We start from the raw sequence: 19354 nt of genomic DNA, 5'->3' as shown, positions 1-19354 counted from the left end.
GTTGGGGGCTGTATTGTCTCAGAAGGATTCCTCAGGGACCTTGCGTCCCTGTGGATTTTACTCGCGGCAACTAACACCCTTCGAGCAGAACTATACCACATGGGAGAAGGAGTTGTTGGCGATTAAGGTGGCGTTTGAGGTGTGGCGGCACTGGCTTGAAGGGGCACGGCACCAGATCGTGGTCAGATCTGATCACAAGAATTTAGAGCACTTACAAACAGCAAAGAAGTTAAACCAGCGTCAAATCCGATGGGCTTTGTTTTTCTCCAGGTTTAACTTCAAGGTGCAGTTCGTGGAGGGGAAGGCAAACTTGCGGGCCGATGCTTTATCCCGCAAGCCGGAGTTTAAGACCAATGAGCAGGTAGTATGTCAGACCATCTTGCCTACTGCCTCTCTATGTGTTGTAGATAATGAGCTCGGGTTACATGACCAGATCCTTGAGGCTCAGAGGGATGATGTGTGGACTCAGGAGCAACTGATGCTGCTATCAGCAGGTAACCGTACAATACTGCTGCATCTACAAGATCAAGACGGAGTATTGGTACGCAGGGGGCAGGTCTACGTACCAGTGGGGGCCCTCAGGTTGGAGGTGATTAGAGCCCACCATGACGAACCCATGGCTGGGCACTTTGGCAGGTTCAAGACCGTACAGCTTATCACCAGGAGCTACTGGTGGCCAAAGATGCGGCAAGACATTCTGCGCTTTTGTGACAGCTGCGCTGTTTGCCAGCAGAGTAAGACGCCTCTTGGGCGCCCTAGAGGGTTGTTGTCGTCTCTACCTGTTCCGGAGAGGCCATGGCAAATCATTTCCATGGATTTTATTTCAGATTTGCCTAAGTCTGGGGGTTATACTTGTATTTGGGTGGTGGTGGATTTATTTAGCAAACTGGCTCATTTTATTCCTTGTTCAACCATTCCGGCGGCCCCTACGTTGGCCTTACTATTTACTAAGCACATCTATCGTTTGCACGGAGCACCCGAGGTGATTATTTCAGATAGGGCTCCGCAATTTGTGTCACGCTTTTGGAAACATTTCCATGAGTGCTTAGGGACTAAGTTAAACGTTTCTTCAGCCTTTCATCCGCAATCGGATGGACAGTCGGAACGGGTTAATGGGCTCTTAGAGCAGTATTTGCGTTGTTTTTGTTTAGATCAACCCACGGCTTGGGTGAAGTGGTTACCGGTGGCGGAGTTCGCTTACAATAATGCGGTGCACACGTCTAGTCAGCATACGCCATTTGAGCTAACTTATGGTTTTCACCCACGGGGAGGTGTGGCGCCGTCGACCAATGTGGTCTCTTCGGACCCGGTGTACCGCTCTTCGGAAATGGCTGCATTGCATGATGTTGCCCGTCGCTTACTGCTGGAAGCTAAGGCAACGCAAAAGACTCAGGCTGACCGCCACAGGCAGGCAGGGGAGGAGTTGGAAGAAGGGGATTTGGTGTGGTTATCTTCCAAACATATTAAACAGGCTGGGGGAAAGTTTGCGCCTCGATATTTGGGTCCCTTTCCTATCGTTAAAAAGATTTCTTCCGTTGCGTTTCGTTTGCGTTTACCGTCTAGTTTAAAGGTCCATCTTTCATCGTTCGCTGTTGAAACTAGATACCTCTAGTCGTCGTGGTGCTATAGCGGAGGGTATCACTGCCACTTCTCCGCCATCGGGGGAGGAGGCCTTTGTGAGAGGGGATAGTGTTATGATTGAGCCTCATGGCTCTGTTACTGACAGACGTGGGCGTAAGACTCCTCGAGAGTCAGATACTCTCGAGGAGCGAGAAAGAAAAAGACTGCGAGACATTTTTGCAGCACCATCTGACGAAGAGTCTTTTGAGGGGTTTACGGAGAGAAAGGAGGAGGGGCTGGTTAGCTCGGAGGAGGATGAGATGGATTGGACTCGGGTAAGGGAGGAATTGGGTGCCACTGGCCATGATGGGATAGAAGATGAATGGGGACCTTCAGGATTAGACCCATGGCTTAGCTGGAGGGATGGGACGGGATCCACAGCTGGAGATGCTGTGGGGCGTAGTCAGAGGTGTTCCAGCTCTGATGAGGAAAGTGATGAGGAAACGCCCGGGTTAAGGAGGACAGCTGACAGTGATGAGGATTTGTAACTGGCATAAAATGGGGCTTGGGAGCAATTGCAAATTGCGTTGGGCAAGGTAATCTGGACGAACGCTTGGGATCTGTGTGGGACGCTTTCCTGAAGACTGGTGTGTTTTCGTGTGCTGATACGTAAGTTGTTTTGGAATTCAGGGTCAGACGGCGGGAGGAATTGTGTGGGCATTTGTTTGTGCAAACCTGTGCTTACTCTTATTAGCTTGACCTTCCGTCGTCTTCTTGACGGACGCCATCTCCTGCTTTGAAAACTCGGACTGAACTGACCACGGCTTGTCTTCCCCCTTCTTGGACTTGGAATCTACAAACGTCTGCTTCTGGCTTTGATCTACGGAAAGGAACTGGGTCTACTCTTCTGCTACAATCCTTGGCTGATCTGTTCGTGTTGGAAATCCTGTCTGCTGTGTGTGTGGGAGCGACGCAAGTTACTCTAAGCACAGTGTTGGCAGCAGAGAGGAATCTGCTGCCAATTAGTTGCATTCTTTTGTATCTTTTGTTCCTCGGCTTTTGTTTTGTTTATCCCCAGGCTGAAGCAAGCAGTTTATTTTTACCCGGATTAAACTCCGGTTTAATCCGGTTTATCTTTTGAATGTTTTTCCTTGTCCCTTTTTGCTCCTAAAGGCTAATACTGCCTGGCCCTTGTATTTTACGGGCATTTTTGAGTTCTGTAATCCAATAAACTCTGTTATCTTGAACCTTGTGGCGTTCTGTCCTTGACAAAAACTGGTTCTGAAATGGCTGGAATTGGTGAATGTTTTGTGGAAAAATGAAATAAAATAAAGACATGTTGAGTTGGTTGCTCAGGGTCCGCAAAAGTGGATTGGATTGGATTGGATTGGATTGGGGTGGGCGGGCTTTGGGGCTACATTTCACTTATCATTGCATAGTGTCACTTATACAGTAAAAATGGCAAAATTAAAATTTGTTTTATGTTTTTTTGTGGAGTATTTTCAAGCCGTGGGTGGTTGAAACTATGGATATAGAGTCTGGATATGAAGTGCTGACTGCTTTAACATGCTACTTATGAAGTAACATAATGGTTCAATAGAACATAAAAGTAATTTGTATTTTTCACTACTTTGTATCAGTATGTTTCACTTTTTGTCAAAATAGAAGAGCGTTAAATTTGCACTGCACTCTGTACAGGTTTGTACCTCATGTGGACTTTCACCCGAGTGGCACGTGCATTGCTGCAGCTGGCACAGACAACACAGTGAAGGTATGGGATGTTAGGATGAACAGGCTTCTCCAACATTATCAAGGTAAGTAGTATGATCAAGAAAGACCACTTTCTTAAGCATATTATCTGGATTTCTGTGGAGAAACAGTTGGCTTCCTTGATTCTTCTGTGTTTCTTTCCACCTATTTCAGTTTGCAAAAATCAGAAGGGGCTGCATGCATCTGATCACAGATCTTTGAATGAGAGTGATTGGTTTTAAATGTTATATAGGAGCATTTATTATAGGCACAATGATCAGAGGTCAACATGAGAACTCAGTAATGAAAAGTTGCAGGAAGATAAAAGTACCAGAGAATCATATAGTCTAAACAGAAGGAATCAGGCTAGTTTAATTACTACAGCTGCCTCTGCCTTATGACCTCGTCAAACTGCTGCTGAGGTTGCTCTGCTTCATAGAGGAGCGTGGGAAATCTGCCTGGCTCCAGCTGAGGGTGATCAGATAGGGGGAAGCATGAGCATGGGTGGCTTCCCGCCATGCATTGCAATGGAAACATAGGAGCTCCGCCATCCTTCACCCACGGAACCAGCATGGTGTTATGTGATGGCAGCCAGCTGGCTCGGTTGGTGACTGGGACTAAATCAGTACATGCCGCTGAATTTAGCCCAGTGTGACAAGGTGGTATATGTTTGCATCTTGTTTGGACCCTAAAGCGGGATGCAGCATGTGCCTTGAGTTTCCATGTCTGATTTTATTAAAAATCATTATAATAGGCGCTTAGTATCCCCTGGTGTTTGATTACAAAACATGTACATGGATACCAAAATACATGGATGATGACAAAATAAAATGCTGTCTCTTATATAAATAGCATAATCAAGGTTTGCTTTTGAGAATTTTTAAAAAAGTACAGTAGAGACTCACTTATCCAATGTTCTGGATTATCCAACGCATTTTTGTAGTCAATGTTTTCAATACATCGTGATATTTTGGTGCTAAATTCGTAAATACAGTAATTACTACATAGCATTATTGTGTATTGAACTACTTTTTCTGTCAAATTTGTTGTATAACATGTTTTGGTGCTTAATTTGTAAAATCATAATCTAATTTGATGTTTAATAGGTTTTTCCTTAATCTCTCCTTATTATCCAACATATTCGCTTATCCAATGTTCTGCTGGCCTGTTTACTTTGGATAAGCGAGACTCTACTGTATGTTCAATCTGGGGGTGGCTGAATCCATGGATATGGAGGGTCAAATGTAATTAGAGTGTACATTTGTGTTGTACCAGTTCCTTAGAAATATATCAGTTTTTGAGATGGCTTGAAAACTAATTCTGATATTACTTGCAAGTTATTAATAGAAAAATGGATTTTCAGAATACTGTATTTAATTATTTTGTTCCTTAGCCATCTTTTTACTTTAGTTTCTATCTTTTTCATATTAGTAACACATTAGTATGTTAGTAACTCGTATGTTTCCCGCTCCTTTTCTTTCCCACAACCCCAGTACACAGTGCTGCTGTGAATTGCCTGTCCTTTCACTCCTCTGGAAACTACCTCATTACTGCTTCCAATGATTCAACTCTAAAAATACTGGATTTATTAGAAGGGAGGCTGCTATATACACTTCACAGTCATCAGGTGAGAATTGAATGAATGGTTTGCAAATTTGGATTTCTTGAGCATTATACACCAGCAGTACTTCATTTAAAAGAAATACTTTTCATTCTACAGATTTCAATTCACTTAATTATTATTCTGTCTGTACATTTGTAACCAAAATTCTTAAACCTGATTTTTTTTTCTTTATATCTCACTGGTGGTTTTTTTCCCACCTGTGCAAATCTTATTTTTACTTCTGATGCTTTCCCCAATCATTAATCTCTACTTTCTTAATCTGTTCTTCTCCATTTCACTTGATATCTTAGCACTATGATATTGGAGCAACATGAGAGTTTTTATTCACTTTAACAGTGCCTAAGCATTCAAATTTCTGAGTTTCATAACCAATCTTCTACATCAGTTTAACAAGTGTGTATAATATATGATATTAATATCAGTTGTCCAGTTTTTCCAAAATTTATAGTTTTCAGCTCTATTTCCCAACTGTTCATCTTCATTGGTAGTTTCAACTGGTTTCAGGTTCCATTGTGCTATTGATTTGTTTCACATCTCCCATCAATTCTTCATTCAGTTCTACCTCCTATTTTAAAAACTAGCAGGTTCGCCCATCTTACTCGTTGGCTTTTAGGCTGCCATGAATCAATGCCATAGAATCCTGGGAGTTGTAGTTTGGTGGGGCACAAGCACTCTCACTGAGGCCAAAGACATCATAAAAGTACAACTTACATAGCATTGAGTCATGCCCATTAGTATCAAAGTGCATGAATTCTGCAATGTAGATGCACTCATTGTTACTCATGATCCGATTGTTAAATGTGTATAATATAAATATGTATGCTGAAGACTCCTTGGCTCAATTTTACTACTTAATCTAACATCTGACTGGGGCTCTGGGACAAGTAGTCATGAGAGAAGCCTTGGATTCCTTAGATAGGCCTTGACGTAACTGTTGGTGTACAAGGAATTCATTACTTGTTGATTAACTCTAGTTTACACGAGAAAGGCTGCCAAGTTTATATTGCTGTCTTTAATTATAATGGCGCTTACTCTCCATATCTGAATAATTGTTAGGGTGGTGAAGCTTAACTCTCTTCTGACATTTGCGGCTGCAGAATCTGGTGCAATGTAATTGCATCTTGAGTGTCTCAGTTTATGGAATACTTTCTTCTAGAAATACAAACAAGGCTTGGAATGAATACATCAACCCATTGTTGACATTTCAACTTACAGAGAAAGAACATTCCAGGATGGAGCCACTTTTGAGTGGTCATTAAAACCTCCACAAAAGGATATGTATGTTGTGGATTTGGGTGACCATTTCCAAACTGCATATGGTCCTTGGAGACTCTTCTGTAAATTATTAGATATTTCAATTGGCTTGATGAAATTTAATATTTCTTTTCAAGATGTTTGAAGACCTCTTAAAGGGAAAAATTCTTTTGTTGAAGGTTCAGTGGAAAACGAAGCTATTTTACTGGGGTCTGTGTATAACCCAAAGCGTGAATAAAGATTATTTTTGATGGCTGTAACTACTCTTTGGTTGTTAAGTGCTCCAAGTTAATTGCAACTTATGATGACCCTATCATAGAATTTTTGTAAGCCTTTTTCAGAAGAGGTTTGCCACTGCTTTCCACAAAGGGTTAGAGGATGTGACTTTCCCTAGAATACCCAGTGAATTTCTATGGCTGAGTAGGAATCTAAACCCTAGTCCACAGAAGACCTATTCCAGTGCACAATTCACCGTCTCATGCTTGACTTTACACTTGACTAATATATTTCTTAAAAGGACAGAAGCAGGAAAAATGCCAGTCTTAACGTCTATTCATTTAAAAACAGGTATTTCTGAATAGCCAGATAGGATGCTGAGTGTGCTGTCTGTGGGAGCGTGTTAATGAGTATGGGGTCACAATAAAAAAGGCCTGTCTGATATCTACAAGTCTAACGGATTTTACTGGTAAACACATGAGAAGCTTCTCTATGGCTTATCTTAGGACCTGGATGAAGTCATGTTGATGGTCCTTCATACAACCAGATTCCTAGCCACTGAGGGTTTAATGTTGTACATTAGCCCTTTAATCAAGCCTATAAGTATACTAACAACAGCGGGACAGAATCATTGCTGCATGTTCTAAAGATATACTTGTGGGCAAAAAAAGAAGAGAAAACACCATATGCAATTCTCTAGTGTTCCCCTGCTAGTTCTTAGGAGGCTAGTAATTTTTGTGAGCCTATTTTGTGAGCAAGCCTGTAAATTGCAAACCTTTTTAAGAAGGTATAGTCAGTGCTCAGTTTGTCATTACTTGAGTTTTAGAACTTAAAAAACAAAATAGATGATTGAAAATAATTGCTCCTGTGAGACGTCTTGAATAATAGTGGTGGATTTACATGTAAGGAAATAGGACAAAAATACAAAATATATTAAAATCATAGTTCTATGTAGCAGAACAATTATGTTTATATGGTCCAAATGAATATTGTATATTGTGACACCATCTTGGGACAGGTTATAAATAATTGTGATACATAATTTTGAAATCACTCACCCATTCATACACCAGCTAAGTTTTAACATATATTTTAATCTATTCAATCTTGTACAATAATGTTTGGGCTTTTTTTGTCCTTATAGGGACCAGCTACTTGTGTTTCTTTTTCAAGAACAGGAGACTTCTTTGCTTCTGGAGGATTTGATGAACAGGTATCAGCTTTAAATTTTCTCTAATAGCTTGTGTGTATCCTATACCCTGGAGAATGGATATGGCATGCCCTTATCACATGAATGTCACTCTGCTTTAATCTTCATCGTTAGCGTTTACTATGGGTTGTCCTGCAATGTTTAGATGCAATATGGTACTGATTCAGTTAGGTTGTCTGGAACCATACCCAGGAAAGAAAGTGCCAATAAACTAATTCAGTGTGACTATGTCTTAGCTCAGCAATGGTAATGCCTGGTGATATATCTAGGCCTTGATGGGTAATAATCTTGAGATGTAGAAATTGTCATCTTTTTTATCTGTTTATATTGTTCCCAGTGTTTCCAAATTGCTTCTCCCAAAAATTTATGAAATTTGTTTACATATTTCATAGGACTTAGAAAATGCTTGAAATGACTGTATGAAAATGTTTAAGGCAGAGTGCAAGAGACATTTGTATTACAAGCAGGACCCATCAGCAAAATACCCAAAAACATTACTTTAAACGTTTGGAAAACAAATGGGTTAACTTGGTATCAAAACAAAAATATTTCCTGGTGGGCTTGTTGTGTAAATCATCTTAGTACTGCAGGGATAGTGACTTCCAGGTCATTTCCTGTTGTAAAAAAAAGTATCTTCTAAGCCTGAAATGGCCATGGCCCTTCAAAAAATTTATAAATATGCCCATGCATTGCATTGAGGTGTAAGCAAAATTATTTTCCACCCCTGCATTGTTGCGTATGTGAAAACACTTGCCTTCAAGCCAACCTTATGGCAGTCCCATGAATTTCTTAAGCTTTTCTTAAGCAAAGAATCCTCAGAAGTAGTATTGCCAGTTCCTTCCTCTGAAATATAGCCTACAGCACCTGATATTCATTGGCAGTCTCCTATCCAAGGACAAAGCAGGGGTGATCTTGATTAACTTTCAAGATCAGGTGGTATCTAGTGCATTTATGTCCTTCTTAGCTGCAATCAGAGAAAATTTAGAGAACCTAAAATTACTGTGTTCTTCAGACTATTTTCCAAAAAAAAAAATTGTAAAGCATTTTAAAATTTAATACTTCCCTATGAAGAACCCAGTGAAGCAGTTTTAGTAATTCCTTTTAGTGTTATTTCTTTAGATATTGACAACATTTTATTGTATTCTTGCATTCTGGCCAAGAGGTATTTTCAGTCTTGTGTGGAAATACCAAACAGTCACTGGAGCACTTGCATGCATACAGCTGCTTTAAATTGAATTTATTTTGCAGGTAATGGTATGGAAGACAAACTTTGACGCTGCTGATTATGGTGATGTCTTAAAAACACGGAAGCAAAGTATGAATGTGAATGGTGCTGAAAGCGGCGATCCACTGAGAACACGGAAACCCAGTATGAACATGAATGGTGCTTTTAATGGCATGGTAAGTTGATGTCATAGATTACTGTGGTCTTACTGCTTCATTTGGAAAACATCTCGCCTTGCTGTTGTCTCTGAAATGAAAGATTATGTTCTGGACTAATTCATAATTGCTCATTTATACTCTCCTGGTGGAGGCAGGCCAATATAATATAAGCAGTGATGTTGCGGTCGTCGTCATCATTATTTTCATCGTTTATATAGCGCTGTCACAACAAAACAGTTCCCTGCACTCAGGCTTACAATCTATGTGAGAAAAGAAATGACAGAAAAGGAAAAGGGGATGGCAGTGTGGGAGGGAATTACACTGGCAGAAACAGCCTACTCTTCTCTCTTCCAAGGCCAGGGCAGTGGCAGCTGTGATGGAGGGAGGATGTTTCATCTGTTTCTGGAAAAGTTTTGTAGGTACTGGTAATACAGATGAATGGCCTTAGTATTAGAGCCTCTAAAAGTTCTCAAACACTATAAAAGCTAACAGTCGGATAAAATGAATGACAACAGAGTGGTGGGTGACAGGATGGCAAGCTGGCTGCAAGGGAAAAAAGGAAGGAATCTTTAGTAATAATTCTTTTATGCAATTCTGAAATAGAAATTGTCGAAATAAAGAAAAGTCAGGCATTATACACAAAGCATTTAAAAGAAATCAACAGTGTAGTTATAGTTTTTTTTAAGAATTCTGCTTCCTATTGGTAGCATTTTTAAAGTAAAGCATGCATGCTGCCCTTGATATCTGATATTTTCCATTGACTATATTCTTTATGTGCCATAACGTTTCATAGGAGGGCTTGTTCATATATTTTCTTAACCTGCCTGTGCTTATGATGCCACCAAGTGGTACTGAAGTATAACTAAGGCCTGGAGAAAGTTTTTAAATTTTTATTCCATCTTTTCAAGTCCACTAGCCTCCATGGCTACTGATCTTGATTGCTGGAGAAATGTAGAAATCTATATTCTAATTCAAAAGGAACCTTTCCAGGCCTTGCTTACAATCCAGTCCCACCTGGAGGCACTGTTTAGCACAAGCAGCACAAAGAACTCAGAAAATGGTGAAGTAGAGTGTGTTGAAAGCTTAGTTTTTTAAATGTTTTCCTCCAGTACCTCCACTGCTTTAAGTCATTTGCAGAACTGTAAAGTAACAGTAGCACAAATATTTGAAAAATTATTTGCAGAACTATTTTGAGCAATCTCCTCAAAACCAAAACCTGAATGTACCTAGTTCCCTGTTAGCAAAGGAAATATTTGTGTTCATTATGTAGCCCTAGCTGATCATTATTATGGTACAATATTTTATTTGTTATTGCCGTGCATACATCTGACATTGTTTTATTTTGAGCTAAACCTAATTGGCCTTTGGTTTGGTTTCTATGTTTAAATATAGTGTTTAAAGGAAAATGGATCTGCTTTCTCTGTTTACTTTAAGATTTGCTTGTAATCCGCCTTCTACTTTTCATTTTGTGTATTTTTGAGTCTCATTGTTTGGGAAATGTTAACGAAGTGACTGATGATTTGGGCACTTGTCTGTTTCACTAAGGTTCCACTCAGCTTTTGCTTTGTCGCAGCAAAAGAGTACTTCCACTGGATGTCACCCTCACCTTCTTTTTGAAGCCAAAGAGAAGATGTCGCTTAGTCAAAGCTAAAATAGTTAATTGGAGGGGAGAGAAATAAGAGATTGATATCATACACTAGCTGTGTTTTGGCTTTAAGTTATGGACTGTAGCTCCTTCCCTTGAGAGATTAAATTGGCACCGCCCTTGCTATACTTTCATAGGCAGCGGAAGACCTTTTTATTTTGGCGGGCCTTTGCAGGCTGACTGCTCTGGTGGAAGGGGGCTTTTATTGTGCTGTGGTGTTTAGATTTGTTCTACTTTTTAATGGACTGCTTTGACTGCTTTTAATTTTACTTATGGTTTAATTGTATTTTGTATGATGTAAAATTTTAAACTGCCATTGTCTTGACTTTCATGAAGTTAACTTTCATTAACTGGAACTTCTCTCCCTCCCCAATTTCATTTGAGTCTCAGGCTGAGAAAAGATAGGATATTAATATGAGGTATGATGATGATGGGCAATCTGTCCTCATCATCTCTTTATGAGGCACCCCTAGGAGGCTTCTCATTCCCTTCCTCCACCCAGATTATGGGGATTACAGTATAGATTTTACAGAATGGCTTTGAGGATTACAACAAAATGATTTATGTTGAGTTATCAAACATTCAGAGGCTTTGTGTAAATGCTAAATAATTATTATTGTTAAAGCTATTTCTTGAGTTTTATATTGTTATTACAAATATATTTAGAAATTAGTGAACATGGTCTTTTAAACTTCAAGGCATACTGCATGTTTGCAAATAAAGTTTCATCTGATGAGATCGGGCATGTTCAGGGTGGTATGTCCATAGGTGCAAATAAAGTTACATCTGAACTGGCCCAAACATTTTGCTTGGTCAACTTCACCACCCCCACCCCCTGCTGTCCAATGCTTTTGTTAAAAAGATTCATCTATAGTCTAGGAAAATTGTATACTTTTTAAATGAAGGCAGATTCTCCTCCTTCACATTCTGCAGTATTGGCAGTTCCTATCTTCTAGCAGATGCTATAAATAATTCAATTATCTTGATTCTTGCTAGAAGCAGTGCTAGAAATGGCTTGTCTCTCCCACCATTTAGTGTTATTTAGTTCTTTATTTCTATTACATATTAAGAGGATAGCTACCAAATGCCTTTGTTTTCTTGTGTTGAGTAAAATGTGCAGTAGAACAATAAACTAAAATAGATTTAATCTCTACACTAGTGTGATCATGTATTACCCTTTCTAAACAACTTCAATTGAACGAATTGTCTCTTGGCTGCAAGCAGGCTTCCACAATCATCTTGAACTTAATTTCCTTCCCTGTGACTGGGTAACCAGTGAGCAAATTTCCTCCCTTAATGTATATGCATATTTGATTTTGACTGGGGGTGGTGGCCCTCCAAATGTTGTATTGTAAATCCCATGAACTCTAGCCAGAATGGCCAGTGGTGGAGAATGGTGAGGGTTGCATCTGACAACATTCAAAGGCTCTGAGTTGCTCACCCTTGACTGAGACCGTCTGAAGATTCCAGCTGCCTTGGTTGGAAATAATGGAAATTAATTTAGAAAGAAACTAAAGTGGTGAAGATTCAAATGAACATCCTCTTGTAGGCTTCATTTTTTTCTCATTTTGTTCCCTCTATTGACAGGGCATCTGCTCCATACTATTCTTCCCTTTCCTTTCCAAATACAGTAAAACCCCGCTCGTTCGAGCCCTGCTCATTCGAGCCTCTGTGCAATCCGAGCAGGTGAACGGGGAGGGCCGCAAAGGTCCTCCCTGTTCACCTGCTCGCTGGCGTGCGTGTTGCTAGGTAGATAGCAAGCTACCTAGCAACATGCACGGGGCACCTCCCAAGGGGCGAGTGCTCTGTGTGTGTTGCTAGGTAGCTTGCTATCTACCTAGCAACACGCACGTCCAACTCCTTCGCCACGCCAGGCACCGGTGTTGCCGCCCCGGCATGACGAAAGAGCCGAGGCACAGGCGGGTGGGTGAACAGGGAGGGCTTTTGCAGCCCTCCCTGTTCACCCACCCGCCGAACGAAGGGGCTTTCTTCCTTTGGCGAAGGCTTGGACCCAGGGAAGTGGGAGTCACTTCCCTGGCTTCAGGCCTCCGCCAAAGGGAGGGAGAGCCCCTTCGTTGCACTGGTGCTCCCAACCACGGGGAGGCCTCTCCGTGGGGACGAGGGCTGGATCGGGAGGTGCTGCAAGCGTTTGCAGCGCCTCCCGATCCAGCCTTCGTTCCCATGGAGAGGTCGCTCCATGGGTACGAAGGCTGGATAGGGAGGCGCTTCAAACGCCTCCCGATCCAGCCTGCGTCCCTCCTGGTAATCCGAGTTATCCGTTTGACCGAGTTTAACTCGGACTACCGGGGTTCTACTGTATGTAGTAATAGTTAGCCAGTTGAAATGTTTATTCAGAAGCAAATCATTACATTTTGGGAAAGCCACTTGAAGTGACCAGGGTCATAATTCTAGAAGAGAAGTGAATGCTGAAGGCACATGTTGTCCCCCCCCCCCCCCCCCCCCCCGTTCTTAAAAATGTCTTCTTCAAGGTATGTAGGATAGAACTTAAGGTTTGGGGCTGCCAACTTAATGATATGGCCACTGCTTTTGTATTCCATTTTGTTTCAAAAGAAAGTACAGCATACAGGGTTGACTACTGCTGGTCTTGTGGTAAGTGCTGAGAGTATTTATGGTGCCTTGAATTTTTCATCTGGGAGTGGGAAATTTTAGAATAACACAAACCTTTGGGTTGTTTGCATGTAGAAAGCAATCAACACTGGCAGTAGTGAGCTACAGCAGGCTGGACCCTACAGACAAGAAAAGGTAAGCAAAGACAACCATTCCCTGATTAAGATTTTTTCCACTATTCAATTGTGGTGAATTACAGACATGATTTGTGTATTTTGACAGAACCCTTTTGTCATAAGACTCATTTATCAACTGAGGTGAACAAAGCATACTTTGCAAGCTGTGAAAATAGTCCCAACATGTCCACTGTACGTGCCTTCAGTAAACACTAGAGTTCTTGAAGGGCTGATACGTGGTTAATACAGACCCTGGAGCAAAGATTCTAGAAGATTCCTGGGCATGTAGTTGCACTGATCCATTCCAGTGGAGAATGGTACAAATATCTTTGTTTTCCTCTGGCCCAAATAGTCTGAGGTTAGAATTTCAACTGTGTTTTTCTATGTTCTGCCTGTGTGACCACTCTATAAGAGGATAAATACTAAGAAATTAAGGAAGCAGGAAACATGTGGGTGAAGTGAGCTGCTAAAGATGATTGAATAGTCAATTACCAGAAACTGAAAGCTTATGAGTTATAACAGATTCATTAGTGATTAAAATGAAGTTGCATTTATCAGTAGTATACTTGCATGCAACTCCCGTCAAAATATAAGTGAGTTCATATCCCATGTCCGAGGTTCAGCTAAGTATTATTAGAGCACCTTAGTTTCTAGCATAGGAGCATTTTCCTTCCCCTCAGTCTTCTGGTTGAGGAATAGATACTAAGTAACTCTCTGATATGTCTAAATTGTTTGTTCATTATAAAAAGGGTCAGAGATTAGAAATTCCCTGTTTGTAGATATTCTGGTTTCATTCTATCTTTGTTTAATCTCTAGTTTCATAAACTTTCTTCAGTCAAACAGTGTTGTATTGGGAAATGTTTGGTGGAGTAATTTGGAGACATAAATTCTACATTTGAGTGATCACTGCTGAAATGCCCTCATAGCTGTCGTATACAAATTCAATATCCGCCCTGGTCCAGCTTTTCAAAGTGGTTTGGGCAGCATTTTTCTGATCAGTGTAACACTCTTGCCATCTTTACTATTTGTATGTGATGTCCTTAACTGAATTTTGTATGAGCTGAATAAAAATCTTGTTATGGTAAACAGTGCCTCTTTATTCTTCAGCAGTCAGAAATGGACTTTGGAGAAGTTCCAGATAGACAAAGAATTCAAGAAACTACAGAATCAGTCAGAAGGCATCAGGAACAAATTGATGAGGCCAGTCTTGCCAGTACACTTCAGCATATTGTGGGGCAGCTTGATGTTCTCACTCAGGTAGGGAACACTTTGGGGAGACTTGATGAAACACCAAATAACTTCAAAAACCAAAGTTGTATTGACATTTGAAAGAAGACTCTGTCTTGAGAAGTCAATGTAGAAATTATTTTGGGATGTTACGTGGGGCTTCCCTTGAAGACGGCCCGGAAACTACAATTGGTCCAGCGCTTGGCTGCCAGGTTAATTACGGGGGCGAGTTACAGGGAGAGATCTACTCCCCTGTTCAAGGAGCTCCACTGGCTGCCTTTTATTTTCTGGTCCCAATTCAAGGTGTATACCATCACATATAAAGCCCTAAACGGTTTGGGACCCACCTACCTTCGTGACCGTATCTCCTATCACAAGCCTACACGATCCCTTCGTTCATCAGGGGAAGCTCTCCTGTCCCCACTCCCGATATCCCAGACCCGCCTTGTGGGAACAAGGGAGAGGGCCTTTTCTGCTGTGGCCCCCCGATTGTGGAATTCTCTGCCTGCGGAGATTAGGCAAGCCCCCACACTAGCAGCCTTCAAGAAAGACTTGAAAACATGACTCTTTCGCTGTGCTTTTGGAGAGTAACCATTTTATATTTCTTTTCCGTTGCTCCCTCTAATATCTATCCTCCAGAATACCCCACTCCCTTATGACCCTGTTCGATGTGGTTTTATTTTTATGTCTTTCTAACCCCGAGTTTTAACTTAATGTTCATGTGGTCTGCCCTTGTTTTCATTGTCTCCTTGCTTTATTCTGTAATAGATATTATTTATTGTATTACTTATTGTATTGTGTTGTGCTGTTCTTTTATATGCTGTTTACATTGTATTGTTTTGGGCATGGCCCCATGTAAGCCGCCCCAAGTCCCCGTTGGGGAGATGGTGGCGGGGTATAAATAAAGTTTTATTTTATTATTATTATTATTATTATTGTGTTTCACTTTAAAATTGAATGTCAAGCAGTAGGACCCATTAGATTTGCTTTATCCACACGTGTGAAAGGTTATGATTCATAGATACCTTTTACGTGTTATCTGTCAGTCAGGTCTTCATTTGATTGCTAATAAATTGCTAATATCTAAACGAGAGGTGAGGATTCTGTGGTCTTCCAGGTGTTGTGACTGCAACTTCTATCAGCCTTTGCCGGGATAACCAGTGGTGAAGAATGCTGGGAAGTGTCCTTCAGAAACATTTGGACGATCTCATGATTTCAACCTAAATAGTGAGCACGGTGCAAGAGTAGTAACTGCTTACTATCCTGCGTGATCATGGTGCTGGATGTCTAACTAGGCAGTTCTGCATCCAGTGATTGTGACCCTTTAGTTTTGCTAACCAGGAGACTTATCCAAGGATAATTTCCTAGAAGCAGTTGTCTGAACCTATGCATCACAATAGTCTCTGACGTTCTTGTGCTTTTAACATAATCAAGAGAGTTACTCAACATGGCCTAGAATGAAAAAAATGAAAGCAAAGAATGAAAGCAAAAGTAGAAGGATTATGCCTCACCAGTTGTTCAGATTGTTTAAAACATTTGTGTCACACTTGTTCTTTAAAAGATCCCTAAGAAGATAAAGACTCCAAACTGACATAAAATGTGGTACATCCATCTTTTGGTAGCGTGTAGCCAATCAATTTTTCCTTCTGCTACCTCAGAGTGCAGCTGGAATGGCAAAGCCCTGTGGTGTAAGCCTTTCTATGGACAATTCCATAAAGTGACCAGCAGAGGGGTGTAAAAGATAACAAGCTATATTGAAGGCAGAGCTACTGTTTATATGCATTCTGATATCTCTTAACTTCATTGGCTTTTAAATATGTAGGTTTATCATTCATAGGAGGATTAAGGATGATTAAGGAAGCCATTATTGCCAGATGCCATTTTATTGCTTTATTTCTGAAATTCCACATTTGTAAGAGCCGTCTTGCCTAATTTTGTTTGGCTTGCAGGCTATTCCCCTCCCAAGCTGGTGCTTTCCCACACACACTGAAATAGCAATTTTGGTTGAGAAGTGATAGACAATTTGTTCAGGAATGGGGAATCTAACTTATCTTAATTTATTACCTATGCTGTTATGATCCTGTCCATTAAGGCTAGTCCCTAAAGTAGATCAACTGGGACATGGCTATGGGAGATATCCTTTTGTTTCATTTTCATTGGGTGGCTGTTTTTATGTGAGAGCAGGAAGATCTACTGACATTCAGACCCTAGGATTTCTAGCAAACAACACAGCTATCCCAGTAGCATCTCTAGATATATGACCTTTACTGCCATTCTTTTCTGTGTGGTCTGTAAAGCACCACATTAAAGAATGCTGCAATGGGGGCAGAAGTGGCCCCTCGGCTGATCCATGATGGGGGGTGACCCTTTCCTCACTTGCATGTCAAGCAAGGGGCAGTATGTTTTCAAAATGACCTCCCCTCACCAAACCAATATTTGTGATAACATGGTTTCTCTCTTTACCAAATGCATATTTTGAATTGGTGGCAAGATTTTTTTTTTAATGAAGGCTGGAAACCATATTTAATTTGCAGAAGTTTGACATATTTTGTTTTGGAAAAGCAGTCCTCTACCTATATTTTGTTCTGCCCAAGAAGATTGTGTCAATGAATAGGGGTGAGGTGGGGTTGGGGGAAAACTGTTATTTTCCATCCTTCCAATTGTACTTGTTGGACTTTTAGCTAGTTTGCAATTATAAGTCACAATCCATATGGTACCTTCTTCAAATGGAATTCTTTGGTAAAATTTAACAAATTTCCTTTCTAGTCTCTAGTCTCATCTCAATATGCTGCACATTAAAATATTTTAAATTTTGCAATATCCTTATTTGAGTGTCTTGTTCTTATTATGTGATTCTGCTATAAGCAAAAAATGGTTCTATATGCATAAATATTATGTACAAAACAATGCAGTTCTGTGCACACTTAATTCAGAAATCTCAATGATTTCAGATTCAAAAGCATTGCATTCTCAAATAGCTATTATTGTAACACCTTTCTCCTGTTGTTTTTCCTCATTTTTCAGACTGTTTCCATTCTAGAACAAAGGTTAACATTAACAGAAGACAAGCTGAAAGAGTGCCTTGAGAATCAACAAAAGATTGCACAAAGTAAATCCAGCTGACTCCCAGGGACTGGTGAAGCCACCATTGTTGGGATGCATTTCAAGTATTTTGTGTGAATAACTTTTTAAAAGGGCGAACATTTCAAATTTTATTAGAATAAATTGTACAGCTAGTGGTATCTGTAAATATATTTTTCGTTAACAATAAACTGCTTTCATACTAAAGATGAACATTTGTGTTGCTTAGTTTTATCATCCTAATTTGGATCTTCAGGAGGTGCATTTGAAAGTTGCACCCACTTCACTTCTCAGATCTGTTCCACTGAGAATTGGATGCCCTCACTTTGAGGAGAACAAGTTTATAAAACCTGGGGGAGTAGATTCATTGAAATGTTGTGTACATATGCATAAGGACACTGTGGGAGTTTCCTTTCAGATGGGGCGGACATCTTCCTTCCAAATGTGCTGCAAACATTCCAGGAAGGAATGTGACTCACACTTTTTGGGAGATCCTTCTTGAAGTATCAACTGCCAGAAGAACATCTTAAAATCTGGCTGCTTCTTGCACAAAGAGCTCTGGTATATAAGACCTTACAGCATGTGGGAGCTAAAAAGAGCAAGGTTGACTTTTAAGGTGAAGCACAACCGCATGTCAGATCTATCTTCATCAGAGTGCCTCATCACACTAGAGCAAACTTTTTAAACAGGAGGCCAGTTCACGGTCCCTCAGACGGTTGGAGGGCCGGACTATAGTTTTTTAAAAAGCTATGAACAAATTCCTATGCACACTGCACATATCTTATTTTGAGGTTAAAAAAAAAACAGAAAAAAATACAGCCTCAATGTTAGTAGTAGTAATAATAATAAAAGAGGGTTGGAAGAGACCCCTTGGGCCATTTAGTCCAACCCCCTTCTGCCTTTGTGCACCAAAATCACTAGCAAAGCACCCTGGACAGATGGCCTCCCAGCCTCAATGTTGTTAATAATAATAATAATAATAATAATAATAATAATAATAATAATAATAATAATAATAATAATATCACAGTACTCTCCATTGTCCAAATAACATCCATTGAACAAACAAACCAGTATGCCTACAGTGCAGCAGTGATAGTAACAGAAGAGCTTGGGCTCTTACAACCAAGGCAGCCCCAAAGAAAATCGACTGGAAAACCAAAGTGGAAGGTCAGGTTAGAGTTGAAAATCAAAAATCTTATATCAGATGCAAGTAACCTGAAAAATATGAAAGAGAAGAAACTGAAGAATGACAAAATCAAGCAATACCTAATCAGAAAGTACTGGCTGAACACCAGAAAAATTGAAGAAGCCTTGGAAATCGTGAAAGAACAAATTACAGCAACAGCCAGAAAAATTGAAAGATATGAAGCCAGAATCATCCAGTACAGACAAAATCAACTGTTTCAATCAGACCAAAAACGGTTCTACCAGAGTCTGAACCAAACAACAGACACAGTAACCATAAAGCCAGAGAAAACTGCAACAACGAAGTTTTGGAAAGAGCTTTGGGAAAATAATAAGAACTACAACAAAAATGCTGGGTGGATAAAGGAGTTTAAAGGAAAATTCTCACAGAACAAAATGGAACAGATGGAAATAACAATTGAAATGATCAGCAAACAAGTGTAAAAAGTCAAGAACTGGACATCGCCTGGTAG

At 40.3% G+C, this 19354-nt stretch overlaps 1 protein-coding gene across 2 annotated transcripts in view; it reads left to right on the top strand.

Moving 5' to 3' along the window:
- The window catches only part of poc1a (POC1 centriolar protein A), a 31193-nt gene extending 13287 nt beyond the window's left edge, over positions 1-17906 (top strand). Inside the window, exons 6-12 of one of the 2 annotated variants that reach the window (XM_016991584.2) lie at positions 3259-3374; positions 4803-4936; positions 7548-7616; positions 8862-9014; positions 13345-13404; positions 14496-14642; positions 17637-17906. In XM_016991584.2, coding sequence (XP_016847073.2) covers positions 3259-3374; positions 4803-4936; positions 7548-7616; positions 8862-9014; positions 13345-13404; positions 14496-14642; positions 17637-17735 — 778 coding nt within the window. In that variant the 3' untranslated portion in view covers positions 17736-17906. Of the gene's footprint in view, positions 1-3258; positions 3375-4802; positions 4937-7547; positions 7617-8861; positions 9015-13344; positions 13405-14492; positions 14643-17636 lie in introns of both variants that reach the window. The other variant, XM_016991583.2, reaches the window with a different exon arrangement.
- Positions 17907-19354: the final 1448 nt, after the last annotated feature.

The sequence above is a fragment of the Anolis carolinensis genome, chromosome 2, assembly GCF_035594765.1.
Source record: "Anolis carolinensis isolate JA03-04 chromosome 2, rAnoCar3.1.pri, whole genome shotgun sequence".
Classification (NCBI taxonomy): domain Eukaryota; kingdom Metazoa; phylum Chordata; class Lepidosauria; order Squamata; family Dactyloidae; genus Anolis; species Anolis carolinensis.
Note: the sequence above shows the minus strand (reverse complement) of the source record. Positions and strands in the feature narration are given on the sequence as shown.